This window comes from Staurois parvus, unplaced genomic scaffold (assembly GCF_062004578.1).
Source record: "Staurois parvus isolate SC_StPar_1 unplaced genomic scaffold, SC_StPar_1.0 ptg000467l, whole genome shotgun sequence".
NCBI classification, from domain to species: Eukaryota; Metazoa; Chordata; class Amphibia; order Anura; family Ranidae; genus Staurois; species Staurois parvus.
The window spans coordinates 1,401,843-1,427,758 of record NW_028318263.1 but is presented as its reverse complement, the minus strand read 5'-3'; the positions used below and the strand labels follow the sequence as shown (position 1 = coordinate 1,427,758).

The following is a 25,916-nucleotide window of genomic DNA, read 5'->3' as shown; positions in this document are numbered from 1 at the left end:
TAACATTACAATCATCCTCATAGTCATAACACAGTGGTCTTCAAATTGCGGCCCAGGGGCCAGATGCATCCCTTTGCCATTATCCAGCCCTTGGGGCACTATTCCTCCCATTGACATTAATAATGGGGAAAAGTTTCTGCCACTGACACCAATAATGGGGCATAATTCCTGCCACTGACACCAACATTGGGGCACTATTCCTGCCAATGACACCAATTGTTACTGATACCAAAACCAATGCCCACAGTCCAGCCCTTCTAAAGTCTGAAGGACAGTAAACTGGCCCTTTGTTTAGAAAGTTTGCAGACCCCTGTGTGAAAACAAAAAAAAGGGAGAAAAGGGGTTATCCTACAATGGCATGAACTCTAGATTTAATGAAATGTAGATTTCATGCCATTGTAGGATAACCTTTTTCTCTCCATTCTCTGGTTGTTTAACAGCCGTTGTTATGTTAAGGCTGTGAGGTTGGTTGTAATGTTATATTGTATGTATATGTATGACATATGGCACATTTCTCAATGTTTAATATCTCCTTTGCTATTCTTGTAGATTGATTTTGCTTGTAGACATAAAGGCATTGATCACGAGGAAGCAAGAGTTTTACGAAACATGTTGATCCGTTACGCCAAATGTATTATGTCATGCTGGAGTTATTAAAATACGTATGTCAGCTGCATATAAACATATATGGCAGTTCTTCAATATGCTTTAAATGATGGTTTTAATTGTATAATGAAATATTGGATATTTTATTGACTTTTTGATGTATGTTCTCTTCGTGGCTCATTCAAAGTCCCTAAATTCCCAAATCACCTTAAAATGCTGGGAAAATACCTTCAACATCACTTATAAAGCTACCCGATGTACCTCCCACTGGGAGTCATATCTAAAAATACTCCATCAATGGTACCTGACCCCAATTAAACTCTCGATTTACTATCCGAAACATGCTCCTACATGCTGGAGACGTGGAGAACTAGGCTCAACAATCCATATTTTATGGTCATGCAAGTCACTTCGATCCTTCTGGAATACTACATTCCAATTAGTACCCGAAATAAACAAATCTCCGTTAGTCCCGAACCCCTTATTGGCACTACTTCACATTGGAATAGGGAAACTCTCCACCCATTCCCAAACAATTATTTCCCACATACTCTTTGCAGCAAAAATTAATATTACTAGATTATGCAATACGAATGATACCCCCTCAATCACTTCATTAATTATAGACCTTAACACCCAATGTCAAATGGAAAAACTATCTGCAATTAACACTTCCTCCTACCACAAATTTAACACCCAGTGGACCCGATGGCTAAAACACCCAAAATGTTCTATACAACCCTGATGACATTTCAAGAGACAAAATCAAATCACATACCAAGACTGGTATCTCCTCAATTTTTCAGTTAGATCCTTCCCCCCTCGTTCCTATCCTCCCCCACCTCCCTTCCAATACCCCCCCCCCCCATAACTCCCGAAATCTCACCAAAAAAGGTCATCAAATATACACGAATACCTGTGATGATATTGCTAAAACAAGACCAACACCTCATCCATCCACGAACGGAATTACAACAAAGTCCCTAAATTATCTCCCCCAGGTGTCTCAGGGGTGTAAAATTCCCTTGGCTTCGTTTCCTAAAGACAATCTACAAAAGGTAATGTCAACAGTAATTGGTCTAAGGGACCACTTTACTGGTTCTCTGAGGGACCAACTTCAGGTGAAACACTGATTGGCAGCTTCACCCGACTCCCAATTGGAGCGTGGTCTGTGCGGTGATCTCTAACTTGTCTGAACTGGATGAATCATCTTTAATGAGCATTTCCGAAAGTCAATACCAACCCAAGGAATGTCTTTACATTCTAATATTTACTGCATAAAACCATCAAATTCATCAGAAATCCATCCAAGCATGGTACTCTACAGTAAAGATGAATTTTAAAATTTCAAATTCAGAAATGCTTTTGAAGTCAATATAAATCCAAACCAAGCTACAAACAATTGTGTGTTGCAGAGCAGAAAATTGTGTAAAATTTTGCAGAATGGTTTGGGAAGCTCCTGGCAACCTGATGAGATGATGGAGCCAAAAAAAAAACAGCCCAAGGCACTTTCCTTAAAAATTTCACCAGGTATAGTAAAATAGAAGGTTGGGACCTGATGGCACTGGCAGTCAAGCTAAAGGTTCCAAGCAACAATAGAAGCAGATTTAAGGCAGGAACAGCCTTTGGTCCCTTTCTCCCAGAAGCCATTTAGAAGTCAAAAATGACAAAATAACACTTAAATTGGTATGGAAATTTTTTTATCATAGATGTATTTTAAAGGATAGAGCGAGAATATCAACCAAAAATCCAGAAAAAACACGATACAAATAATCTAAAACGAGTTGCAGTTTAGAGAGTAAAATAAGGTTTTGATTCCCAAGCAAAACATGACTTGGTACTTGGTGGAGAAATCCTTGTTGGCGAGCACAGAGGTAAGATGTTTCTTGTAGTTGGTTACCAGTTTTTCACACATCTCAGGAGGGCTTTTGGTTTGCAAATCCTTAAGGTTTCTTGTCTGTTGCTTGGCAACTCCAAGTTTCAGTTGCCTCTGTACATTTTCTATAGGATTCCGGTCTGGAGATTGGCTAGGTCACTCCATGACCTTAATGTGCTTCTTCTTGAGCCGCTCCTTTGTTGCCTTGGCGGTATGATTTGGGTCTTTGTCATGCTGGATGACCCATCCACAACTTATGTTCACTGGTATGGCTGAGGGAAGAAGGTTCTCATCCAAGATTTTACAATACATTACTCCGTCCATTGACACCCCCCCCCCCCAAAATCAGCCTGTACCTTTAGCAGAAAAACAGCCCCAAAGCATAATGTTTCCATCTCCGTGCTTGGCTGTAGAGATGGTGTTCTTAGGGTCATAGTCAGCATATTTCTTCCTCCAAACACGGCGATTCAAGTTAATGCCAAAGAGGTCAGTTTTGGTTTCATCTGACCACAGTACTTTCTCCCAGTCCATCTTTGAATCAGTTATATGTTCATTGGCAAACTTCAGACCGGTCTGTACATGTGCCTTCTTGAGGAGGGGGGATCTTGCAGGCGCTGCAAAATGTAAATTCATGGCTGCGTGTTGTGTTACCAATGGTTTGTTTGGTGGCTGTGGTCCCAACTGCCTTGACATCATTCACAAGCTCCTCCTGTGTAGTTCTGGGCTGATCCCTCACTTTTTTTATGATCATCCTTACCCCATGAGGCGGAATCTTGCATGGAGCTCCAGACCGAGGGCGATTGATGGTTATTTTGTATTTCTTCCATTTGCGAATCACTCCAACAGTTATCTGCTTCTCTCCAAGCTTCTTGCTGATGGTCTTTGGCCATGATGGTGATGTTTGAATGGCAGAAAGAGATTCTGTGGACAGGTGTCTTCTAGACATAATGAGTTGTCATTAGGTGTACCTTCTTCAAGGACTAATCTGTGTACCACATGAGCACATAGCCAGTCTGTGGGAGCCAGAATTATTGTTGGTTGGTAGGAGATCAAATACGTATTTTACTCACTGAACTGCAACTCTATTTATAACATTTGTATCGTGTTTTTTTCTGGATTTTTGGTTTATATTCTGTCTCTATTATTTGAAATACACCTATGATAAAACATTTTAGACCATTTCTTTGTAAGTGGGCAAACTTACAAAACCTGCAGGGGATCAAACAATTTTTTCCCCACTGTAGTAATTGTTAGCAGAGGTTCCTTGAAATTGTTTTTTTTTAAAGGGTTCCTCTGTATTAAAAAGGTTGGGTGGTCTAAAGTCCCATACATACAATAGGAATACTGGACGATTGTCCTTTTTGTTTTCTTTTCTTTTTGCATGCTAGTCTCATAACGAAAATGAAGAGGTTACTAAAATGACAACATTTTTTGTATGACAGAATAAAAATTTTAAAGTGATGTCATGTTTTGTGTTGTATTTTGTATTATATTTTTCTAAGAAAAATGTATTGATGAACTGAAAATCGTACAATCTGGTATCGTAGGAGAAACCTTTTCGTGCTCGTCCCTTCGAATAATTTCAGACTAAAGCTGTGTACTAACGATCAAATTATCACGATTGCTTCGAAAGCGGTATTTGTTGTACGATTTTCTGATTGTGTGTACCAGGCTCTAGAGGCTGCCTTATCCTGTTTCTCAAAGGTTAAGAAAGGCTTTTGAGTTTTGGAGTCCTTTTATTGTTTTCTGTGTCCTACACTGGAGAGATCGTCTTCTCACTTACCTGTTCTGGTTACCATTGTGACTAGGAGGGGAAACTGAAGAAATTCTCTACGATAGGTTTACATGGCACAACAAGAATATTTTTTTCTAAGAGTCTAGGTCAGGGTTTCTTAACCACTGTTCCATGGAAGCCTAGGGTTTCTCCACAGGTTGTTAGGGGTTCCTTGCACAATGAGCAATTTCTGCCAGATAAGTTCCCACTGACAAGATTGGTCTTTTCATCTGTAAGGGGTGTAATTCTTCCCAGTGACAACAAGTGTAAGGAGCATTCTTCCCACTGACCATCACACTAATGAGTGATGGTCAGGGGTGGAGTTGTGTGCAGGGGTGGACTCACCATTCCAGCGCTCGGGCACTGCCCGAGGGCACGGGGTCAGTAGGGGGCCCCATGAGATGCCCCTTGTACAGGAAGGAGGCGGGATGAGAGAACACAACCTGTATCGCCTCCCGGCTCTCTCCTCTTCTCATTGCTCCATATGCTGGGCTGACAGGAGTAGCAATGCTCCTGTCATCCTTGTAACGGAGGGAAGGAGCCCACCATCCCTTCAGTAAACCATTGCGCCAATTTGAATCAAATTTGAATAAATAATACCAAATCTGAATTCATTGTAAAGTATAGCGCAGGGGCGGACTGACCATTTGGGAACTCGGGCACTGCCCGAGGGCCCGGGGTCAGTAGGGGGCCCCATGAGATGCCCCTGGTGCCTTTCAAAGGCTTTTTTGGGTGTGGTTTGAGTGTGGGCGAGGACATGGGCCCCATGATCCCCTATTGCCCGGGGGCCCCATGAGTTGCAAGTCCGCCCCTGGTTGTGTGTGTATATATAGTCATTTTTAGCAGAGGTTCCATGAGACTGGAAAGTTATTTCACGGGTTTCTCTCTGGTGAAAAAGTTGAGAGACTGGTCTAGGTTTTTATTGCTTGTTATGTACCTATTGCGGATATTTCTCCTTCCTGTCCATGTGATGGGTGCTAACCAGGTAGGAAGTGAGGGAAAATCTCCCCAGCAATGACACAAACTGCAATAAAAAAGAAAAAACAGGAGCACCATACCAAATGTTGAGAGACTATGAAGAGTTTATTCAAAAACGTTAGGACAAGCCAACTCTTTCCAGGTGTTCTGAAGGACCTCCTTCACAATTACTGGTGAAAATCTTGATAATCTCATGCATTAATGAGTTAATCATTAAAAGCATTAAAATCACAGCATAAAGAGCAGGCTCCATCAGCTGACTGCAAAGCTGGAGAACATTAGAACCTCCTGAGACTTGTTGGCTTGTCCTTTTCGCCATTCTATGATGAAATCAACTCTTTATAGTCTCCAAACATTGCTCTGGTGCTCCTGATTTTTTTTGTACCTCTTGGATTTCACCTAAAGTATCCCCTAGAGGTCTCTTCATGTCCGTGAGCTGTCAACAACAGTTCAATACAGTTTATAACAGGACTGTGTGTCACGTACCTGATGAGAGACTGAAATGACGAGGTCGGCCTCACTTTTGTCACTGGCCCTGACCCCGCTGGAGTTGGAACAGAGGGAGTCTAGGACCCAGGGGAACAAGAGTGCCAGTAGTTGTTGTTTGCAGCTTTTGCAGATGATGACCTTGAAAGGCTGATGATCCTCTGATTTTGGCACAGTAGTAGAAGGCAGAGCAGGTTTTGTAGATTGCCAAGCGTGCACCAGAGCAAGGCAGGTAGTGAGGACAAGAGACAGGAGCAGGATCAGAAGAGGCGCACAACCGGCAATTCTCCTGCGGGAATTCCTATGCGCATTTCCGATTGCGATTCGTCTTGCCTGGAAATCCCTTACACTGTGAGGGCAATATATCTTGTTCAAACATTTTATTAGCAATAAAGCAATGTAACGGGTAGAGAGACTTTACCAGTATACATTAGGCATTATACTGACAACAAAACGTTGGGATGAGACAATACAGTTGCAATGTCATTTTGGTAAGGATGAAAGAGAGTATCACAAAAACAATGCAAAGTTACTTATGATAACAAATGATTGGGGGTTGTCAGAGATGGATTCGTAAATTCGATCAGATGGGATAATCACTCACTGGAACATTGTGAAAGATTGAGGGGATTTAGAGGAGGATCGGAGAGGGGGTGGGAGAGGACAAGGGGGAGGGGGGAGAAGAAGAGTAACAGCAATGACTCCATGAGCGGTAGAGAGGAGCATGGTGACACTCATGCATCATGTGAGGTGAGTCATGGGCAGTGTCCAAGGTGTACTGTACAGTGGGGATCGAAAGTTTGGACACCCCAGATAAAAATTTGTATTAATGTGGATAAAGAAGCCAAGGAAAGATGGAAAAATCTCCAAAAGGCATCAAATTACAGATTAAACATTCTTATAATATGTCAACAAAAGTTAGATTTTATTTCCATCATTTACACTTTCAAAATAACAGAAAACAAAAAAAAGGCGTCTGCAAAAGTTTGGGCACCCTGCAGAGTTAATATCTTGTACTGCCCCCTTTGGCAAGTATCACAGCTTGTAAACGCTTTTTGTAGCCAGCCAAGAGTCTTTCAGTTCTTGTTTGAGGTATCTTTGCCCATTCTTCCTTACAAAAGTCTTCCAGTTCTTTGAGATTTCTGGGCTGTCTGTCACGCACTGCTCTTTTAAGGTCTATCAATAGATTTTCAATGATGTTGAGGTCAGGAGATTGTGAAGGCCATGGCAAAACCTTCAGTTTACGCCTCTTGATGTAATCCCCCGTGGATTTCGAGGTGTGTTTAGGATCATTATCCATTTGTAGAAGCCATCCTCTCTTTAACTTCAGCTTTTTCAAAGATGGCATCAAGTTACCATCCAAAATTTGCTGAAATTTTTTTGAATCCATTTTTCCTTCTACTCGTGAGATGTTCCCTGTGCCACTGGCTGCAACACAACCCCAAAGCATGATTGATCCAACCCCATGCTTAACAGTTGGACAGAGGTTCTTTTCATTAAATTCTGTGCCCCTTCTTCTCCAAACGTACCTTTGCTCATTCCGGCCAAAAAGTTCAATTTTAACCTCATCGGTCCACAGAACTTGTTTCCAAAATGCATCAGGCTTGTCTATATGTTCATTTGCAAAGTTCAAACGATGATTTTTGTGGTGAGGACGTAGAAGAGGTTTTCTTCTGATGACTCTTCCATGAAGACCATATTTGTACAAGTATCTCTTTATAGCGGAATAGTGTACCACATCTCCAGTGTCTGCCAGATCTTTCTGGAGGGATCGTGCAGTCAAACGTGGGTTTTGAATTGTTTTTCTCACAATCCTGCGAGCTGTTCTGTCTGATATTTTTCTTGGTCTTCCAGATCTTGCTTTAACTTCCAATGTTCCTGATGACTGCCATTTCTTAACTACATTCCGAACAGAGGATATTGACATCTGAAAACGCTTTGCTATCTTCTTATAGCCTTCTCCAGCTTTGTGAGCGTCAACTATTTTCAGTTTCAGTTTTCTAGACAACTGCTTAGAAGAACCCATGGTGCTGATTGTTGGGGCAAGGTCAGATGAGTCTGGGCATTTAAAACCTTTGAGATTGACATCACCTGGTTCCCAGACGATGATTGAGAACAATCCATGACACTGGCAGGTCTCAGCTTGGCAAAGGGGGCAGTGCATGCTATAAATTCTGCAGGGTGCCCAAACTTTTGCAGACGCCATTTTATTGTTTTCTGTTATTTTGAAAGTGTAAATGATGGAAATAAAATCTAAATTTGTTGACATATTATAAGAATGTCTAATCTGTAATTTGATGCCTTTTGGAGATTTTTCCATCTTTCCTTGGCTTCTTTATGCACATTAATACAAATTTTTAGCTGGGGTGCCCAAACTTTCGATCCCCACTGTATAAGAATCAAGGAAGAAGAAGGGATTCGTCAAAGTTAGGCGGGAGGAAACAATCTACCCAGGGGCTCCAAACATTTAAGAATTTAGGGATCGTGTCATGAATTGTGGCTTCCACATTTGCGTGTATCATAGCTTGTGTTATTCTGGATTTAACAGCTGTGATGTTTAAGGAGGGAGATTTCCAGGATTTCGCTATGACCTGCTTGGCTGCCGTAGTGACTTGCAGAAGGAGTTTGAATTCCGTATTGGAAATACCAGGAGGGCATTGATTGAGTAGGGCTGTAGCTGGATTGGGTTGTAACTTGGTGGCGTTGAGTGTGGATAATATATTGAAGATTTCAACCCAGAAAGTTTGAGCAAGTGGGCAATCCCACCATATGTTGAAATGCATTCCTGGGTCTGTACAGCCTCTAAAGCAATTGGGCAAGTAGTTAGGGGGTGTATTTTGTGATTCTCGCTGGGACAAAATACCATCGCGTTAAGACTTTATATTTGGTTTGCAGAGCAACAATGTTCTGAGATGACGATTTGGTATTGGCCCAGATGTGATCCCACTCAGATGAGTCTAATTGCCGATCTAAATCTGTTTCCCATCTATGGGTGTATGGAGGGGGGGGTGTGGTGACCGAAGTTGTGAGGAGGGAGTATAGGCATGAGATGAGGCCACGTCTGTGTGGGTCTTTGCAACATGCCTGTTCAAAGAGAGACATGGTGTTAGGTTGGCTTGTTGTTGTTGAGTAGGGGGAAGGGCAATATATCTTTAGATATATTAGTATCTCCTAGTTCCATCACTCAGAAATACTAAGAGAGGGTCTAACCCAGGGTCTCTCAACTAGGGTTCCTCCAAAGGTTGAAAGGTGTTTCTTGAATAATGAGCAATTTGTGCCTCTCTGGTTTTGTGGATACTTAGGGTTCCCTGAAAAGTTTCTAGGGCAGGGTTTCTCAACCAGGGTTCCTTCAGAAGTTGCTAGGGGTTTCTTGAGCATTGAGCAATTTCCACCTCTCAAATAAGTCCCCACTGACACCATTGATCTTTTTAAAATTATCTGTAAGGGGCTATTTCTTCCCATTGACCACAAGTGTAAGGAGCATTCTTCCCACTGACCATCACACTGCGAGTTGTAGATAAAGCAATTTTTATCAGGGGTTCAAGAGTTGAAAAGAGTTAAAAAGGTTGTGAAAGGCTGGTCTAACCCATCCCTACCCCACATAGGACAAATAATTATATCAAGCTAGCAGGGGAAGTGTTTTGCTGGCCATCTACCGCATACATCTGTCAAAGTCTATATGCTCCATGTTGACTTGAAAATCAGAAACATAATGTCTTTGCTGTCTTTCTGTGTCATGCCAAGCACCACCATTTCACCTCGTCGTACATTTTCCAGTAACTCAATATTTTTCCGCACGCAAACTGTTTATATTGACAGATACGCAGGGATCAGGCAGGTCCCAGCTTGTCCACTTATCGTTATTGAACAAGCAATAAGAAACATTCTTTATATTGTATGAAAATGCGAAGTAGAGAAGACGGCATGTTCTCTGTGTTTATAGTCGGCCAAACTAATTGCTTTGTGTGCAAACAAATTAGAGACAGAGATTATCCAAGGTATTTATAAGTCGCCCTTAGAGCCCGCAATGTTTAAAGCTTGAAGATCTAGCCCAACTGTATTTGCTGATGATAAAAAAAGGTCTGTTTTGAAGCGTGTTCATGGCTACAGCTAGTAAGGGCCTAATTTACTAAAGGTTAAAGTGTAAGCATGGGAGAAATAAAAAATGGCATAGAGGATGCAATCTGTCAGGATCACGAACGCGGCGTCTCTCCTCCATCATAGTTTTATTGCATGCCGGTTTTTTCTGGTAGGTTGTTATTTCTTCACTTCCTGTAATAGGAATACAACTGTTCTTCAGTGATATATAATACAAACTCTAGATATCCCCGCGAAAAGTATCACTCTCACCCTTGAAAGTGTAAACAAAATATAAATGAGATCTTTTCAATACTCCCTCTACCACCCCCAACAGTGCAACAACATATATCAGCAAATGTCCACATATGAGTCCATATATAGTGCTTTTTCAATATATAGTGTTTTTCAAACGTTGGGGACTACTTCACTTTGCTGATTTTCAATCCAGGAACCTCAAATCAGGATACCTCAAAAAAATATAAACTCAATATAGTGCATTATCATTACAACAGAAAAAACGCACTCGTGAGAAACTAAAAGTGATTCCTCCTACACTCACACCCGTGACAAATCAACACTCCAAAAAACCAAAATTGTGATTAAGTGCAACACTCCACAACCAGTGTCACCATCCAAAAGTACTAGATGCCATTACCCTCTCATAGGAAAACACACGCATCCAAATAAAATAGTGCCATCTCTCTTGTGATTTAAAATACCATTACCCTCTTCCAATGCAGACCAAGCAAAAATTCCTTCCGGGCAGTCCAAAATTTCTCCCTCACCGGAAGCTTCCTACTGCTTCCAATCAACCTTCCCCGTTCCTCAAAGGGGCAGATAATAAAAGGCTCAGTGGAGTATATAAAAGGATTTCACAATTTTATTCACATCTTACATAGAAAACGCCAGCGTCCATCCTCTCCCATAGTCCATATAGCTGAACTCCAGTCTCCAAGATGGCCGTGCCGCTCCTTCCGGTTTGAGATTGTATTATTACGTCCTTACGTCTCTGACGCGTTTCGTCACTTCCGACTTTTTCTCAAGGGAACCCTATGAGAGGGTAATGGTATCTAGTACTTTTGGATGGTGACACTGGTTGTGGAGTGTTGCACTTAATCACAATTTTGGTTTTTTGGAGTGTTGATTTGTCACGGGTGTGAGTGTAGGAGGAATCACTTTTAGTTTCTCACGAGTGCGTTTCTCACGAGTGCGTTTTTTCTGTTGTAATGATAATGCACTATATTGAGTTTATATTTTTTTGAGGTATCCTGATTTGAGGTTCCTGGATTGAAAATCAGCAAAGTGAAGTAGTCCCCAACGTTTGAAAAACACTATATATTGAAAAAGCACTATATATGGACTCATATGTGGACATTTGCTGATATATGTTGTTGCACTGTTGGGGGTGGTAGAGGGAGTATTGAAAAGATCTCATTTATATTTTGTTCTTCAGTGATATTGCACACCCTGTGGACAGGGTAGACTAAGATGGACATGTTTTAACCACTTGCCTAACGGGCACTTATTCCTTACCAGGCCAATTTTCAGCTTTCAGCGCTGTCGCACTTTGAATGACAATTGCACGGTCATGCAACATTATACCCATAGGAAATTTTTATCGTTTTTTTCCCCCACAAATAGAGATTTGTTTTGGTAGTATTTACTTGCCGCTGGGTGTTTTACTTTTTGCACTTTAAACAAAAAAAGAGCAAAAAATGTAAAATAAAAAAAAAAAAAGTTTCTTTGTTTCTATTACAAAATTTAGCAAACAGGTAATTTTTCTCCTTCACTGATGTGCGTTGATGAGGCTGCACTGATAGGCAGCACTGATGGGCACTGATAGGCGGCACTGATGGGCAGCACTGACTGGCACTGATAGGCAGCACTAAGGTGGCACGGATAGGTGGTACTGATAGGTGGCACTGATGAGCTGGAACTGATGATGGGTACTGATAGTCGACACTGACTTGCGGCACTGCTGGGCACTGACCGGTGGAACTACTGGGTGGCACTGACTGGTGGCACAGGTGGGCGGCACTGATGGGTGGCACTGCTGGGTACTTGTGGGTGGAACTGGTGGGTGGCACTGCTGGGCACCAATCATCAGGGCACTGATCATCAGTGCCCTGATGATCGGTGCTGATCCCTGGTTCTCGGCAGTACTTTTCGCATGCTGTGACAGTGTGAGTAAAGTGCAGCCGAGAACCAGCAATTGCATTTCCCGGTGATCAGCTTGTCATTGGACATGGCTGATCACGTTGTAAAAGGCCGCTGTGATTGGCCTTTTACCACATCACATGTTCAGCTGTGTCCGTAGGACACAGCAATCATGGAGATCGCCGGGGGCGCGCAGGAGAGCTCGTTCTGAGAGGACGTCATATAATGCCCTCCCAGAACTGGCCGGCCGCAGTGTAGCCGTCATTCGGCTATCTGTGGTCGGCAACTAGTTAAATGGAGTTTAACCTTTTCACCTTTTTTGCGTCTTTTCCACACGTTTAAAAAATAATTTTAGGCTTGGATTGACCTTCTAGATTTGACCAGACCCTCCTGTCGCTATAAGATCCTCCTGGTGTGATCCCCTGGAGCCCTTTCTTTGTCTTTAGTATTCCTGTTTCTTCTTTCTCCGCTTTTCTCTTTTCTTTCCCTTTCTTTTTTTGTTTTGTTTCGGTCAGTTTTTGTGTTACATGCACTGCCTGCGATACCCCCAGAGAACTGTGCCTGTAATGTCTTATACACCGGTCGAACTTTCTCGGAAGTCCTTGGTGTAGACTTCCGATGTGCGTCCGGTGAGACTTTATGCTCAGCTTTCCCTATCATCTGTATGCGACTCTGGTGTCTATTCTTGGTCTATGCTCACCAGATCATTGGTTAGTATTTGCTGTTAATGCAATTTATAGGGTCTCATTCCATCCCTTTTGAGATTGTGTTTTTGTACTCCGCTTCTCTCCATGTCAATATTTCAGTGCATTTGTTATGTCCTTCACTAACAGAAATGTACACCTTATTTTTTTTTGTATCAAGGAGCTGGTCTCTGACTGTTTCTTTGTTGTTGTGTTTTCTATAATAAAATTCATTGTAAAAGAAAAAATAATTTTCGGCCTGAAGATTGCCTAAACCCAGTGGTCCACCAAACGCTTCATTACTCACTGGAAAACCTTTATTGAACATATCTCTTCTCTTTGACTGAAAAACACCAACTGATGATCACTCTCCAGTTTTCCGCTTGGTACGCCAAGGCCAACCTTACCAATACTCTGGGCCAGGGGCAGACTCACAACTCATGGGGCCCCTGGGCAATAGGGGATCATTGGACCCCTGTGTCCTCGTCCACACTTAAACCACACCCAAAAAAGCCTATGAAAGGTACCAATGGTATCTCATGGGGCCCCCTACTGACCCCAGGCCCTCGGGCAGTACCTGAGTTCCCAAATGGTCAGTCCGCCCCTGCTCTGGGCAAACTTATATTACCGAATTCTGCTCCATTCTGGACAGGGGAACCCCTCACCCTAGCAGGAGGTTAACTACATCCATCTTCTGATGGATATTAACACACCCTGTGTTCACCCCTGTGCCTTCTACGTCTCTATCCACTCATATGACTCTGAGGAACTTTGTGTAGACCTACTAAGACCTATGTTTAGTCTGGTTAAAAATGTCACTTCTGTATGTGATATCTTACTTCATATGTCGAATTTGCTCTCTCTCACCATGGTACAGCATGAGACTGAGACACTCCTATCATCCACACATCTTGGTTCTTGCTTTATATTTCTGTACAAACATTTGATATACTGTATATACACTCACTGGCCACTTTATTAGGTACACCTGTTCATTTCCTTGGTAACACAAATTGCTAATTGACCAATCACATGGCAGCAACTCAATGCATTAAGGCATGTAGACGTTGTGAAGACTTACTGAAGTTCAAACTGAGCATCAGAATGGGGAAGAAAGGGGATTTAAGTAACTTTAAACATGGCATGGTTGTTTAAAAAACTGCTGATCTACTGGGATTTTCACGCACAACCATCTCTAGGGAAATTGAGACTCATCAGACCAGGCCATGTTTTTACAATCTTCTGTTGTCCAGTTTTGGTGAGCCTCTGCGAATTGTAGCCTCTCTTTCCTGTTCCTAGCTGAGAGGAGTGGCACCTGGTGTGGTCTTCTGCTGCTGTAGCCCATCTGCTTCAAGGTTCTACGTGTTGTGTATTCAGAGTTAGTATCAGAGGCGGACTGACCATTCGAGCACTCGGGCACTGCCCGAGGGCCCGGGGTCAGTAGGGGGCCCCATGAAATGCCCCAGGTACCTTTTTTATAGGCTTTTTTTTTTAGTGTGGGCAAGGACATAGGGGCCCCCTTATCCCCTATTGCCCGGGGGCCCCATGAGTTGTCAGTCCACCCCTGGTTAGTATTCTGCGTACCTTGGTTGTAACGAGGGGTTATTTCAGTTACTGTTGCCTTTCTATCATTTCAAACTAGTCTGCCCATTCTCCTCTGACCTCTGACATCAACAAGGCATTTTCCTCCACGCAACTACCACTCACTGGATATTTTCTCTTTTTCAGACCATTCTCTGTAAACCCTAGAGATGGTTGTGTGTGAAAATCCCAGTACATCAGCAGTTTTTGAATTACTCAGACCAGCCCGTCTGACACTAGCGACCCTGCCACGTTCAAATTCACTTAAATCCCCTTTCTTCCCCATTCTGATGCTGGTTTGAGCTTCAGTAAGTCATTTTTCACCATGCCTAGATACCTAAATGCATTGAGTTGCTGCCATGTGATTGGCTAATTATCAATTTGTGTTACCAAGCGATCGAACAGATGTACCTAAAAAAGAAGCCGGTGAGTGTATGTGTATGTGTGCATATATAAAATGTGTGTATATATATATATATTTACTGTTTGATACTTCGGACGTTATTTGATGTGTGTACAACTTATCTCTTTGTTTTTGCTTAGAAGTACTCTACAAATTTTGAATGAAAAAAAAACATGGTAGTTGCAATTTTTTTTATGTCACACAATATAAGCGCAAAATTTCAGAAAAAAACTAAAGTTCATTTTAGGGCACACAAACATAATCAATATACAGTGGGGCCAACCTTGTGAAGACTTACAGGAAACGTTTGACCTCTGTCATTGCCAACAAAGGATATATAACAAGGTATTGAGATGAACTTTTCATATTGACCAAATACTTATTTTCCACCATAATTTGCAAATAAATTCTTTCCAGATCAGCCAATGTGATTGTCTGGATTTGTTTTCTCATTTTGTCTCTCATAGTTGAGGTCTCCCTATGATGCCAATTACAGGCCTCTCTCATCTTTTTAAGTGGGAGAACTTGCACAATTGGTGGCTGACTAAATAATTTTTGCCCCACTGTATACCCAACATGTCAAACCTTAAATTTTCATGTTCCTGGGACAAACTAAAGTACCCAAAATTTTCCATGGCGATGCTTTAAAAGCCCCCTATAGTTTGGCATTACGGAGGAGGTCTGGTGCTAGAAATATTGCTCAGTGATATGTAACATGTATCGAAATCCAACTTTTTAATGTGTAGGATCTCCTGACGCATGCGTTTACGTTCGTACATGCATATACGTGGAGTGGGGGGGCCTCAAAAATTTGAGGGGGGAATTTTCTGAGCTTGGGTGAGCAATGTGTTTTATGCCCTCTTTCTATGAATCCTGCAAGCCAGCCGTATGTCTTTGGGCATGATGGTGACCCTCTTGGCATGGATGGCACAGAGGTTGTGCTCCTCGAGGAGCCCTATGAGATAAGATGGTACATATAGATTTCCCACTTGATGATCCAAGTAAACCTGGCCAGGTTGTAAAAAAGCATCAGGCAGAATACATCATGAAAGGACAATTACAGCAGCCTATGCATTATCAAATTATTATTATTATTATTAAATCAAGTGGGGGCTAGACCCAGAGTGGCCAACCATGCTTCCTAAAGTTTTTCAAATTTACCTGGACACCCACAATGTTGGTAAATTAAAGGATCATATATTAAAATGGTTCTCATATTCTGTCTCCAATTCTCCATAGTCGGGGGAGTTTCCGATTTCCAACGCACAAGAATGGCCTTGTGCGCCTGAAACAGGGCATTAGAGAGGGCTTCTAGTAGAACTGTATCTTGGGTAACATGGTCTAAAATTCCCAAAAGGCATTGTTTAGGGTCTAGAATTAGATTAGTTTGAAACACTAAATTAAGAGTGTTGATCACTTCCTCCCAATATCGATGAAGTTATGTAAAATTTGGTGCATGTCACCTCTGGGACTTTTCTCTATTGCATATATGTGGCAGGTTTATGGAGGACAAACTCCAGCTGTTATAGGAGAGAATCACACATGGCAGATATGCCCGTTCCTCCCCTCTGCTGCCCATTCACAAAAGCCTTTTGTATTTTATGAATGAGTTGACATAATGCAAAGGCTTCTGTGAATGGGCAGAAGGAGGTGAGCAGCGAGCATAGCAGTTCCAGCCACTCTGCTCTTGAAGAAACTGAGTCCACAGTGAGCAGCTTGAGTTCCAGAAGGTATCTTCTTGGAGCACAATAAACCTGTGATATGTGAATAATAAAGGTGAGTTCAGGAGGTGGCAGGTTCCTTGTTAGACTTAACTCATAGTATGCCTGCAGTTTTTACAAAGTAGCTGAATTCCTGAAATTTCCAACATCTCCAAGACATGGCCGTTCTTAACCTCTGAAACTATTAAACAACTTATTCACTCCCTGGTTAATAACTTGCCTTGACTATTGTAACTCCTCCCAGGGGCGGACTGACCATTTGGAAACTCAGGAGCTGCCCGAGGACCCGGGGTCAGTATGGGGCCCAATGAGATGCCGCTGGTACCTTTTTCATAGGCTTTTTTGAGTTTGGGCAAGGACACAGGGGCCCCATGATCCCCTATTGCCCCGGGGGCCCGAAGAGTTGTCAGTCCGCTCCTGCTCCCTCCTCATTGGCCGACCTCATCACAGGCTATACGCTCTTCAGTCTAACATGAATGCTGGTGCCAGACTCATCCACCTCACTAACCGTTCCAAATCTACCACCCCTCTCTGCCAATCCCTCCTTTGGCCTCCACTCAGTGTCCTCCACCCCTCTCTGCCAATCCCTCCACTGGCCTCCACTCAGTGTCCTCCACCCCTCTCTGCCAATCCCTCCACTGGCCTCCACTCAGTGTCCTCCACCCCTCTCTGCCAATCCCTCCACTGGCCTCCACTCAGTGTCCTCCACCCCTCTCTGCCAATCCCTCCACTGGCTTCCCATTGCCCAACGAATAAAATTCTAAACATTAACAATAGCATATAAAGCCATTTATAACTCCGCCCCAAATTACATCACCAATCATGTCTCCAAATACCACCCAAACCGTACTCTCTGCTCCACGCACAGCCTCCTATTCTCTAGCTCCCTTGTCTCCTCCTCCCATGCTCGTCTCCATCACTTCTCCAAAGCCTCTCCCATCCTCTGGAACTCTCTACCCCAATTTATCAGACTATCGCCTACTCTGCTCACATTTAGGCGATCCCTGAAAACCTATCTCTTCAGGGAAGCCTATCCTGACTTCAGCTAATAATGGAATCTTCTACTCCTCCTACCAGTCCATCCCCCACAGTTTTTACCTTTTGTACCACTAGCCCCCTCCCTCTTAGATTGTAAGCTCCAAGGATCAGGGCCCTCAAATCCCTCTTGTATTGAACTGTATTGTTGCTGTATTGTCTCCCGTTATATTGTAAATTTCTGAGCAAAATGTTGGCGCTATATAAATCCTGTATAATAATAATGTGTGGATGTAAAATAAAAAATCTTGGATGGCCATTTGATGCTGCCTTTCATATGTCACCTTTTCAGGTTCTATTAGTTTCTCTACGCCTGTTTTCATTTCAATATTCCGTCCGCCCGTCTTGCAGTGACAGGATTAGTAATTTGTTGCTGGCGGTGTTGAGATTTTCTTGGCATCTTGTATTGTTTGAATAGTGAATAATTTATCTACTCGCAGCCTCTGCCATCCATTGTAACCTGAACATTCTCCCAGAGAGAAGGGCCCAGTGCACCGTGCCATATGGGAGAGGAATCATTTCTTAGGCTGGTGCATGATGCTGAGGTTGTCAGCCTGGTCTTAGTGAAGGGGTCCAAATAGCCTAGTCTTAAGTATTACCCATTATGGTGGGAAACAACGGCAGGTATGTTTCTTTTCTGCTAAAAGGAGCTGATTTCTCAGTTCGGGTCAGATGTCCCTTTGGGCGCTCCCTAATTGCAGTTGTCACCTTTGCACAATGCAAACAGTCATTAATAAAAGATTGCACATCACTTAGAGAGGCAGGATACAACCTCTGCTGTATACAAAGGTTAGAGACAAACCTTTTTTCCCCTTCCTTTTTTTTTTATTTTTTTGTTTTTTGTTTTTTTGTGTGCCTTTTGTGTCCCATTGGAGAGATTTCAATTCATTTCATGCCCCATAGCCAAAACAGGAAGAGAGAGGAAATCCAATCAAAGTGAGGGAATCCCAGAACCCAGAACTAGTGTCCCCATGGGAAGATTTCCCCTTTGTTTCTGTTCTGGTGACAACCCAAAATTTTGAATTTTCTCTCTTGGTGAAAATGTCAAACAGGACAAATAAAGAAGATGTAAGCTCCAAGGAGCAGGGCCCTCGAACCCCTCTTGTATTGAATTGTATTGTTACTGTACTGTCTCGTGTACGGTCTCCCACCATAGTGTAAAGCGCTGAGCAAACTGTCGGCGCTTTATAAATCCTGTATAATACTAATAATAATTAAAAAAACTAATCTCCCTAACGGGGGCACAGACAGCAATGAAAACCTGGCAGGTGCTCTAATCCCTCTCTACTCTGTCCCCCCCCCCAAAAAAAAATATATATCTATTTATATTTATATATACATAAGTGTATGTGTGTGTATGTATGTATATGTATGTATGTGTGTGTGTATATATATATATATATATATATATATATATATATATATATATATATATACAGTGGGGATCGAAAGTTTGTGCACCCCAGCTAAACATTTGTATTAATGTGCATACAGAAGCCAAGGAAAGATGGAAAAATCTCCAAAAGGCATCAAATTACAGATTAGACATTCTTATAATATGTCAACAAAAGTTAGATTTTATTTCCATCATTTACACTTTCAAAATAACAGAAAACAAAAAAATGGCGTCTGCAAAAGTTTGGGCACCCTGCAGAATTTATAGCATGCACTGCCCCTTTGCAAAGCTGAGACCTGCCAGTGTCATGGATTGTTCTCAATCATCGTCTGGGAAGACCAGGTGATGTCAATCTCAAAGGTTTTAAATGCCCAGACTCATCTGACCTTGCCCCAACAATCAGCACCATGGGTTCTTCTAAGCAGTTGTCTAGAAAACTGAAACTGAAAATAGTTGACGCTCACAAAGCTGGAGAAGGCTATAAGAAGATAGCAAAGCGTTTTCAGATGTCAATATCCTCTGTTCGGAATGTAATTAAGAAATGGCAGTCATCAGGAACAGTGGAAGTTAAAGCAAGATCTGGAAGACCAAGAAAAATATCAGACAGAACAGCTCGCAGGATTGTGAGAAAAACAATTCAAAACCCACGTTTGACTGCACGATCCCTCCAGAAAGATCTGGCAGACACTGGAGATGTGGTACACTATTCCACTATAAAGAGATACTTGTACAAATATGGTCTTCATGGAAGAGTCATCAGAAGAAAACCTCTTCTACGTCCTCACCACAAAAATCATCGTTTGAACTTTGCAAATGAACATATAGACAAGCCTGATGCATTTTGGAAACAAGTTCTGTGGACCGATGAGGTTAAAATTGAACTTTTTGGCCGGAATGAGCAAAGGTACGTTTGGAGAAGAAGGGGCACAGAATTTAATGAAAAGAACCTCTGTGAAAAAGCTGAAGTTAAAGAGAGGATGGCTTCTACAAATGGATAATGATCCTAAACACACCTCGAATTCCACGGGGGATTACATCAAGAGGCGTAAACTGAAGGTTTTGCCATGGCCTTCACAATCTCCTGACCTCAACATAATTGAAAATCTATGGATAGACCTTAAAAGAGCAGTGCGTAACAGACGGCCCAGAAATCTCAAAGAACTGGAAGACTTTTGTAAGGAAGAATGGGCAAAGATACCTCAAACAAGAATTGAAAGACTCTTGGCTGGCTACAAAAAGCGTTTACAAGCTGTGATACTTGCCAAAGGGGGCAGTACAAGATATTAACTCTGCAGGGTGCCCAAACTTTTGCAGACGCCATTTTTTTGTTTTCTGTTATTTTGAAAGTGTAAATGATGGCAATAAAATCTAACTTTTGTTGACATATTATAAGAATGTCTAGTCTGTAATTTGATGCCTTTTGGAGATTTTTCCATCTTTCCTTGGCTTCTTTATGCACATTAATACAAGTTTTAAGCTGGGGTGCCCAAACTTTCGATCCCCACTGTATATACATTTTTTTTTTTTTAACCATTTCAGCCAAGGACCAGAGCAGTTTTTACATTTCCTGTTTATTCGGCACAATAAAATTCTTTCAAATGCGATGCAATATGCAGGGGTGGCTAACCTGTGGCTCTCCATCTGTTGTGGAACTACATTTCCCATGAGGCATTGCAAAGATGGGAAGTTACTGACTTGCAGAGGCATGATGGAACTTGTAGTCCTGCAGCAGCTGGAGAGCCGCAGGTTGGCCACCCCTGCAATATGGTAACCTAGATGTATTCTGTTCACAGCTGGTATACAGAGCGCCTCCCCCAGAAATGTAATTTCCTGCTTGTGTGATTAACTCACTGATTTTCCCATAAAGTCCATGCAAATCGGATTTTGGTCATCCCCTGCAACAAGAATGTCATATTTTGGTGAGATATTCCCAAAGGAAAGTCACGTCTAAAGGGATGCAGACCCTGCCACTTTCTTCATTAGAGCCCTACAAGTGCATGAGCTGATTGATAATTATGAAGTCACTCCAATTCACTTTTAGTCTCAGAAAAAACAAACGGGTATTTCTTCAGAATAACAAAAGGGAGAAATGTGCAACAAAGTTTGTTAATATCCCTGCAACGTACATACAGTAGATCACCTGGGGGGGGGTATTTTCTCAACATTAGTGGAGTTACTCCTTTATTTTATATCTTCATTGATTGGCCTGCAGTGTATGTTGGCTATTAAAGCCTCCCTCATCTACTCTGGCTGTGTCTAACATATATTTTCTCTTCTTCGTACAGATACTTTGTGTTCCGGAGGAATGTACTATTATGTTGCAGATTGAACGCAAACACGCCGAGTGCATCAACCATGAGGACTACTTCAACGATACGGCAGGTAAGAACAAAAACAGTTGGCACATCACTTTATGAAAGCACAGCTTCCTGTCTGATCTGACAGCATTTCATAGCGCTGAACCTTTCCTAAGGACATGATTAATTTTTATGATACAGGAGCACCAAACCTTGCAATGATTTGTTGTGACGTTATATGTAAAGTGTGATCCTGGGGGCTGTTCACCAACCAATGTGGTGTCCTGTTAGACCCTTGGAGGAAATTACTCAAAAAAATTGAGAAGATGGGAGAGCCACACTAGTTCATACCGTTGAGAAAAGATTTTTGTTCTACAACAAAAGACATCATGTTTTGGGGGTCTCAACACTCACCCTTCATCAGGGCTTTTAGACCAGTAACCATAGGGTGAGGGACTGCAAATTGGAACCCAAGTAGCAACAAAAGACATCATGTTTTGGGGGTCTCAACACTCACCCTTCATCAGGGCTTTTAGACCAGTAACCATAGGGTGAGGGACTGCAAATTGGAACCCAAGTAGCAACAAAAGACATCATGTTTTGGGGGTCTCAACACTCACCCTTCATCAGGGCTTTTAGACCAGTAACCATAGGGTGAGGGACTGCAAATTGGAACCCAAGTAGCAACAAAAGACATCATGTTTTGGGGTCTCAACACTCACTCTTCATCAGGGCTTGTAGAGCAGTAACCATAGGGTGAGGGACTGTAAATTGGAACCCAAGTAGGTGCCCACAGATCATGCTGGTGATTCGACAAGGATAGGCTGTTTTTCTCGAAGTGCCTCTATAATCTGTACACACCTACTTGGGTTCCAACTTACATTCAAGGACAGTAGGTAAAGGATGAGTGTTGCGCCCCTGAAACACGATGTCTTTTGTTGCAGAATAGAACATTTTAGGAACTAATGTGGACCTCCAATCTTTTAATTTTTTTTAGGGATATGATGAGTACAAAGTGCTAGAAGCAGCTTGCTTGATGCCCAGGGATCCATCCTTGGTTGTTGATTGAGTCTGGCTTCTGTATGGAGTCAGGGAGAGTTCTCTTGTTGTGGGTTGTGGATGGAGTGCTTGGATTCTGAAAGCAGCATGGTGGCCAATAGTATCATTAGATGTGCTGGCTTTTTATGTTCAATATTTGGAAAACCTGATTCACATTTAGCATCTGGAGGAGGCTGGCTGGGGGCTCAGCCCAATGTGAATGGGTCATTGCAAGAGCTTTTGAGGTCTCCTGGACATTTGCTGGGATTCAATAAGTTGGCTACTCTTGTGAAAGATGGCTGTCTTAAATGTTCTTTGAACTCACAGGTATTTCATAGCGCCTACTAGGGAAATGATGAGTATGAAATGCTAGAGGCAGCTTATCAGATGCACGTGGACCCATCCTTGGTTGGTTGTTGGGTTTGGCTTCTGTATGGAGCCAGTGAGAGGTCTTTTCATGTGGGTTGGCCATTAGTAGCATTTGATGTGCTACCCTATGGATCAAGGGGGTAGTTAAGTCTCCAAAACACAATGTCTTTTGTTACAGAATAACACCTTTTATGGACTGTACAAACTAGTGCTCCCATTTTTTTCAACTTTTTGAGTAATCTCCTCCAAGGGTCCAGCAGGACACCACGGTGGTTGGTTGGTTGTTTGAATGGTGGTTTGGACATGAAGAGTGCTAAGTGCTGGAGAAAGCTTACCAAATGCCCAAGGACCCATTCTTGGTTGTTAATTGAATTTGGCTTCTTTTTGGAAACAGGAAGTGGTCTCTGTGAGGGCTGAGGATGGAGTGCTTGGAGTCTGAAAGCAGCATGGTGGCCATTAGTGCAACTAGATGTGCTGGCTTTGTGTTCAGCCGCTAAAAGTGAATCAGGTTATGGCACTCCAATTAATACAGTAGGCTGGCGGAGGGTTCAGCACAGTGCGAATAGGCCATTGCAATAGCTTTTGAGGTCACCTGTACATTTGCTGGGATTCAACAAGGGGCAAATGATGTTGGCTACCTTTGTGAAAGTTGGCTGTTGTAAATACTCTTTGAACTTGCAGGTATTTTGTAGCGCCAAACACTACTAAGGATATGATGAGTACTGCGTGCTAGAGGCAGCTTAGCAGATGCCCAAGGGCCTATCCTTGGTTGTTGATTGAGTTTGGTTTCTGCATGGAGTCAGGGAGGGGCCTCTTCATGTGAGTTGTGGATGGTGTACCTGGAGTCTGAAAGCGACATGGTGGCTGTGGTCTCTTCATGTGAGTTGTGGATGGTGTGCCTGGAGTCTGAAAGCGGCATGGTGGCTGTGGTCTCTTCATGTGAGTTGTGGATGGTATGCCTGGAGTCTGAAAGCGGCATGGTGGCTGTGGTCTCTTCATGTGAGTTGTGGATGGTGTGCCTGGAGTCTGAAAGCGGCATGGTGGCTGTGGTCTCTTCATGTGAGTTGTGGATGATGTGCCTGGAGTCTGAAAGCAGCATGGTGGCTGTGGTCTCTTCATGTGAGTGGTGGATGGTGTGCCTCAAGTCTGAAAGCGGCATGGTGGCCGTGGTCTCTTCATGTGAGTTGTTGATGATGTGCCTGGAGTCTGAAAGCGGCATGGTGGCTGTGGTCTCTTCATGTGAATTGTGGATGCTGTGCCTGGAGTCTGAAAGCGGCATGGTGGCCGTGGTCTCTTCATGTGAGTTGTGGATGGTGTGCCTGGAGTCTGAAAGCAGCATGGTGGCCGTGGTCTCTTCATGTGAGTTGTGGATGGTGTGCCTGGAGTCTAAAAGCGGCATGGTGGCCGTGGTCTCTTCATGTGAGTTGTTGATGATGTGCCTGGAGTCTGAAAGCGGCATGGTGGCCGTGGTCTCTTCATGTGAGTTGTGGATGGTGTGCCTGGAGTCTAAAAGCGGCATGTTGGCTGTGGTCTCTTCATGTGAGTTGTTGATGATGTGCCTGGAGTCTGAAAGCGGCATGGTGGCTGTGGTCTCTTCATGTGAATTGTGGATGCTGTGCCTGGAGTCTGAAAGCAGCATGGTGGCCGTGGTCTCTTCATGTGAGTTGTGGATGGTGTGCCTGGAGTCTAAAAGCGGCATGGTGGCCGTGGTCTCTTCATGTGAGTTGTTGATGATGTGCCTGGAGTCTGAAAGCGGCATGGTGGCCGTGGTCTCTTCATGTGAGTTGTTGATGATGTGCCTGGGGTCTAAAAGCGGCATGGTGGCCGTGGTCTCTTCATGTGAGTTGTGGATGGTGTGCCTGGAGTCTAAAAGCGGCATGGTGGCCGTGGTCTCTTCATGTGAGTTGTTGATGATGTGCCTGGAGTCTGAAAGCGGCATGGTGGCTGTGGTCTCTTCATGTGAATTGTGGATGGTGTGCCTGGAGTCTAAAAGCGGCATGGTGGCCATTAGTGTCTTTAAATGTGCTGGCTTTGTGTTCAGCTGCTAAAAGAGAATCAGGTTATGGCTCTCCGCTGGGTGGGGGCTCAGCCCAATGTGAATGGGCCATTGCAAGAGTTTTTGAGTTCTCCTGGACATTTGCTGGGATTCAACAAGAAGCAAATGATGTTGGCCACACTTGTGAAAGCTGGCTGTTGTAAATGTTCTTTGAACTTACAGGTATTTTGAGGTGCTGAACCCTACTAAGGATTTGATGAGTACTGAGTGCTAGAGGCAGCTTAGCAGACACCCAGGGACCCATCTATGGTTGTTTATTGGGTTTGGTTTCTCTAAGAAGTCATTGAGTGGTCTCTTAATGCGGATTTTGGATGGAGTCTGAAAATGGCATGGTGGCCTTTAGTAGCATTAAATATGCTGGCTTTGTATTTGGCTGCTAACAGAAAATCAGGTTGTGACTTTCCATATAATGCAGGAGACTGGCCCGGGGCACAACCCAATGCGAACGAGTCAATGCAAGAGCTTTTGAGGTCCCCTGAACATTTGCTGGGACTCAGCAAGGGGCAATTGATGTTGGCCACCCCTGTGACAGTCGGCTGTTGCAAATATTCTGTATATTTAAAGGTAGCATGCCGTAAACGTTGTAGCACAGCTTTGCTTTAGATCTGCTGATATACTGCTACTGTACACAGAGCCTGATCATCCACGAGAAAGCCCAGCATTCCATGTGTTAGCCATTGCTGTAACCTACTGATCAGGGGCGGACTGACAACTCATGCGGCCCCCCGGGCATTAGGGGATCATGGGGCCCCTCTGTCCTCACACACACTCAAACCACACCCAAAAAAGCCTATGAAAGGTACTAAGGGCATCTCATGGGGCCCCCTACTGACCCTGGACCCTCGGGCAGTGCCCAAGTGCCCAAATGGTCAGTCCGCCCCTGCTACTTCTACTTTGTAACCATTGCAAGCTCAATCATTTCCAGTCATACGTGTTGTAAATTATATTTATTTTAACTTGCCTTGAAGTGAAAATAAAGGAAACCATACCGAAAAAAAAAAAAAGTAATCTCCCAGAACTGGTAGTATAATACATTTTTTGATTTGGGTTTAATACCATTTTATAGTCTATGTAAATCTTAACAATGAACTTCTCCTATTTGCTTCCTTTTGGTCAGTTACCATTGAAAGTGCTTTGTTATTTTGGTTCAGTAAATGCAAAAGTGCCTATTGATCCTGCCAGAAATCTTGTCGGCTAACAACTTCCTGTGTTCTCCGTGAGCTGACTGTTATCAGTTACATTGTTCCCAGTGATCTCTGCGGGCTACAGAACCCCTCCCCTGTATGTTATGGAACTGAGGAGAGGGAGGAACATTTTATAGGGCAAACACATGTCCTGTCCTAGGGTGACAACGCTGAATCTTCATTGATACATTGTAGT

The 25,916-nt window shown here is 43.0% G+C and overlaps 1 protein-coding gene across 2 annotated transcripts in view; it reads left to right on the top strand.

The window, feature by feature from the left end:
- Window positions 1-25,916, top strand: part of VIPR1 (vasoactive intestinal peptide receptor 1) — a 461,909-nt gene that overhangs the window by 137,802 nt on the left and 298,191 nt on the right. For both annotated transcript variants that reach the window (XM_089689032.1, XM_089689033.1), the window contains exon 2: window positions 21,062-21,158. In XM_089689032.1, coding sequence (XP_089545158.1) covers window positions 21,062-21,158 — 97 coding nt within the window. The remainder of the gene's footprint in view (window positions 1-21,061; window positions 21,159-25,916) is intronic.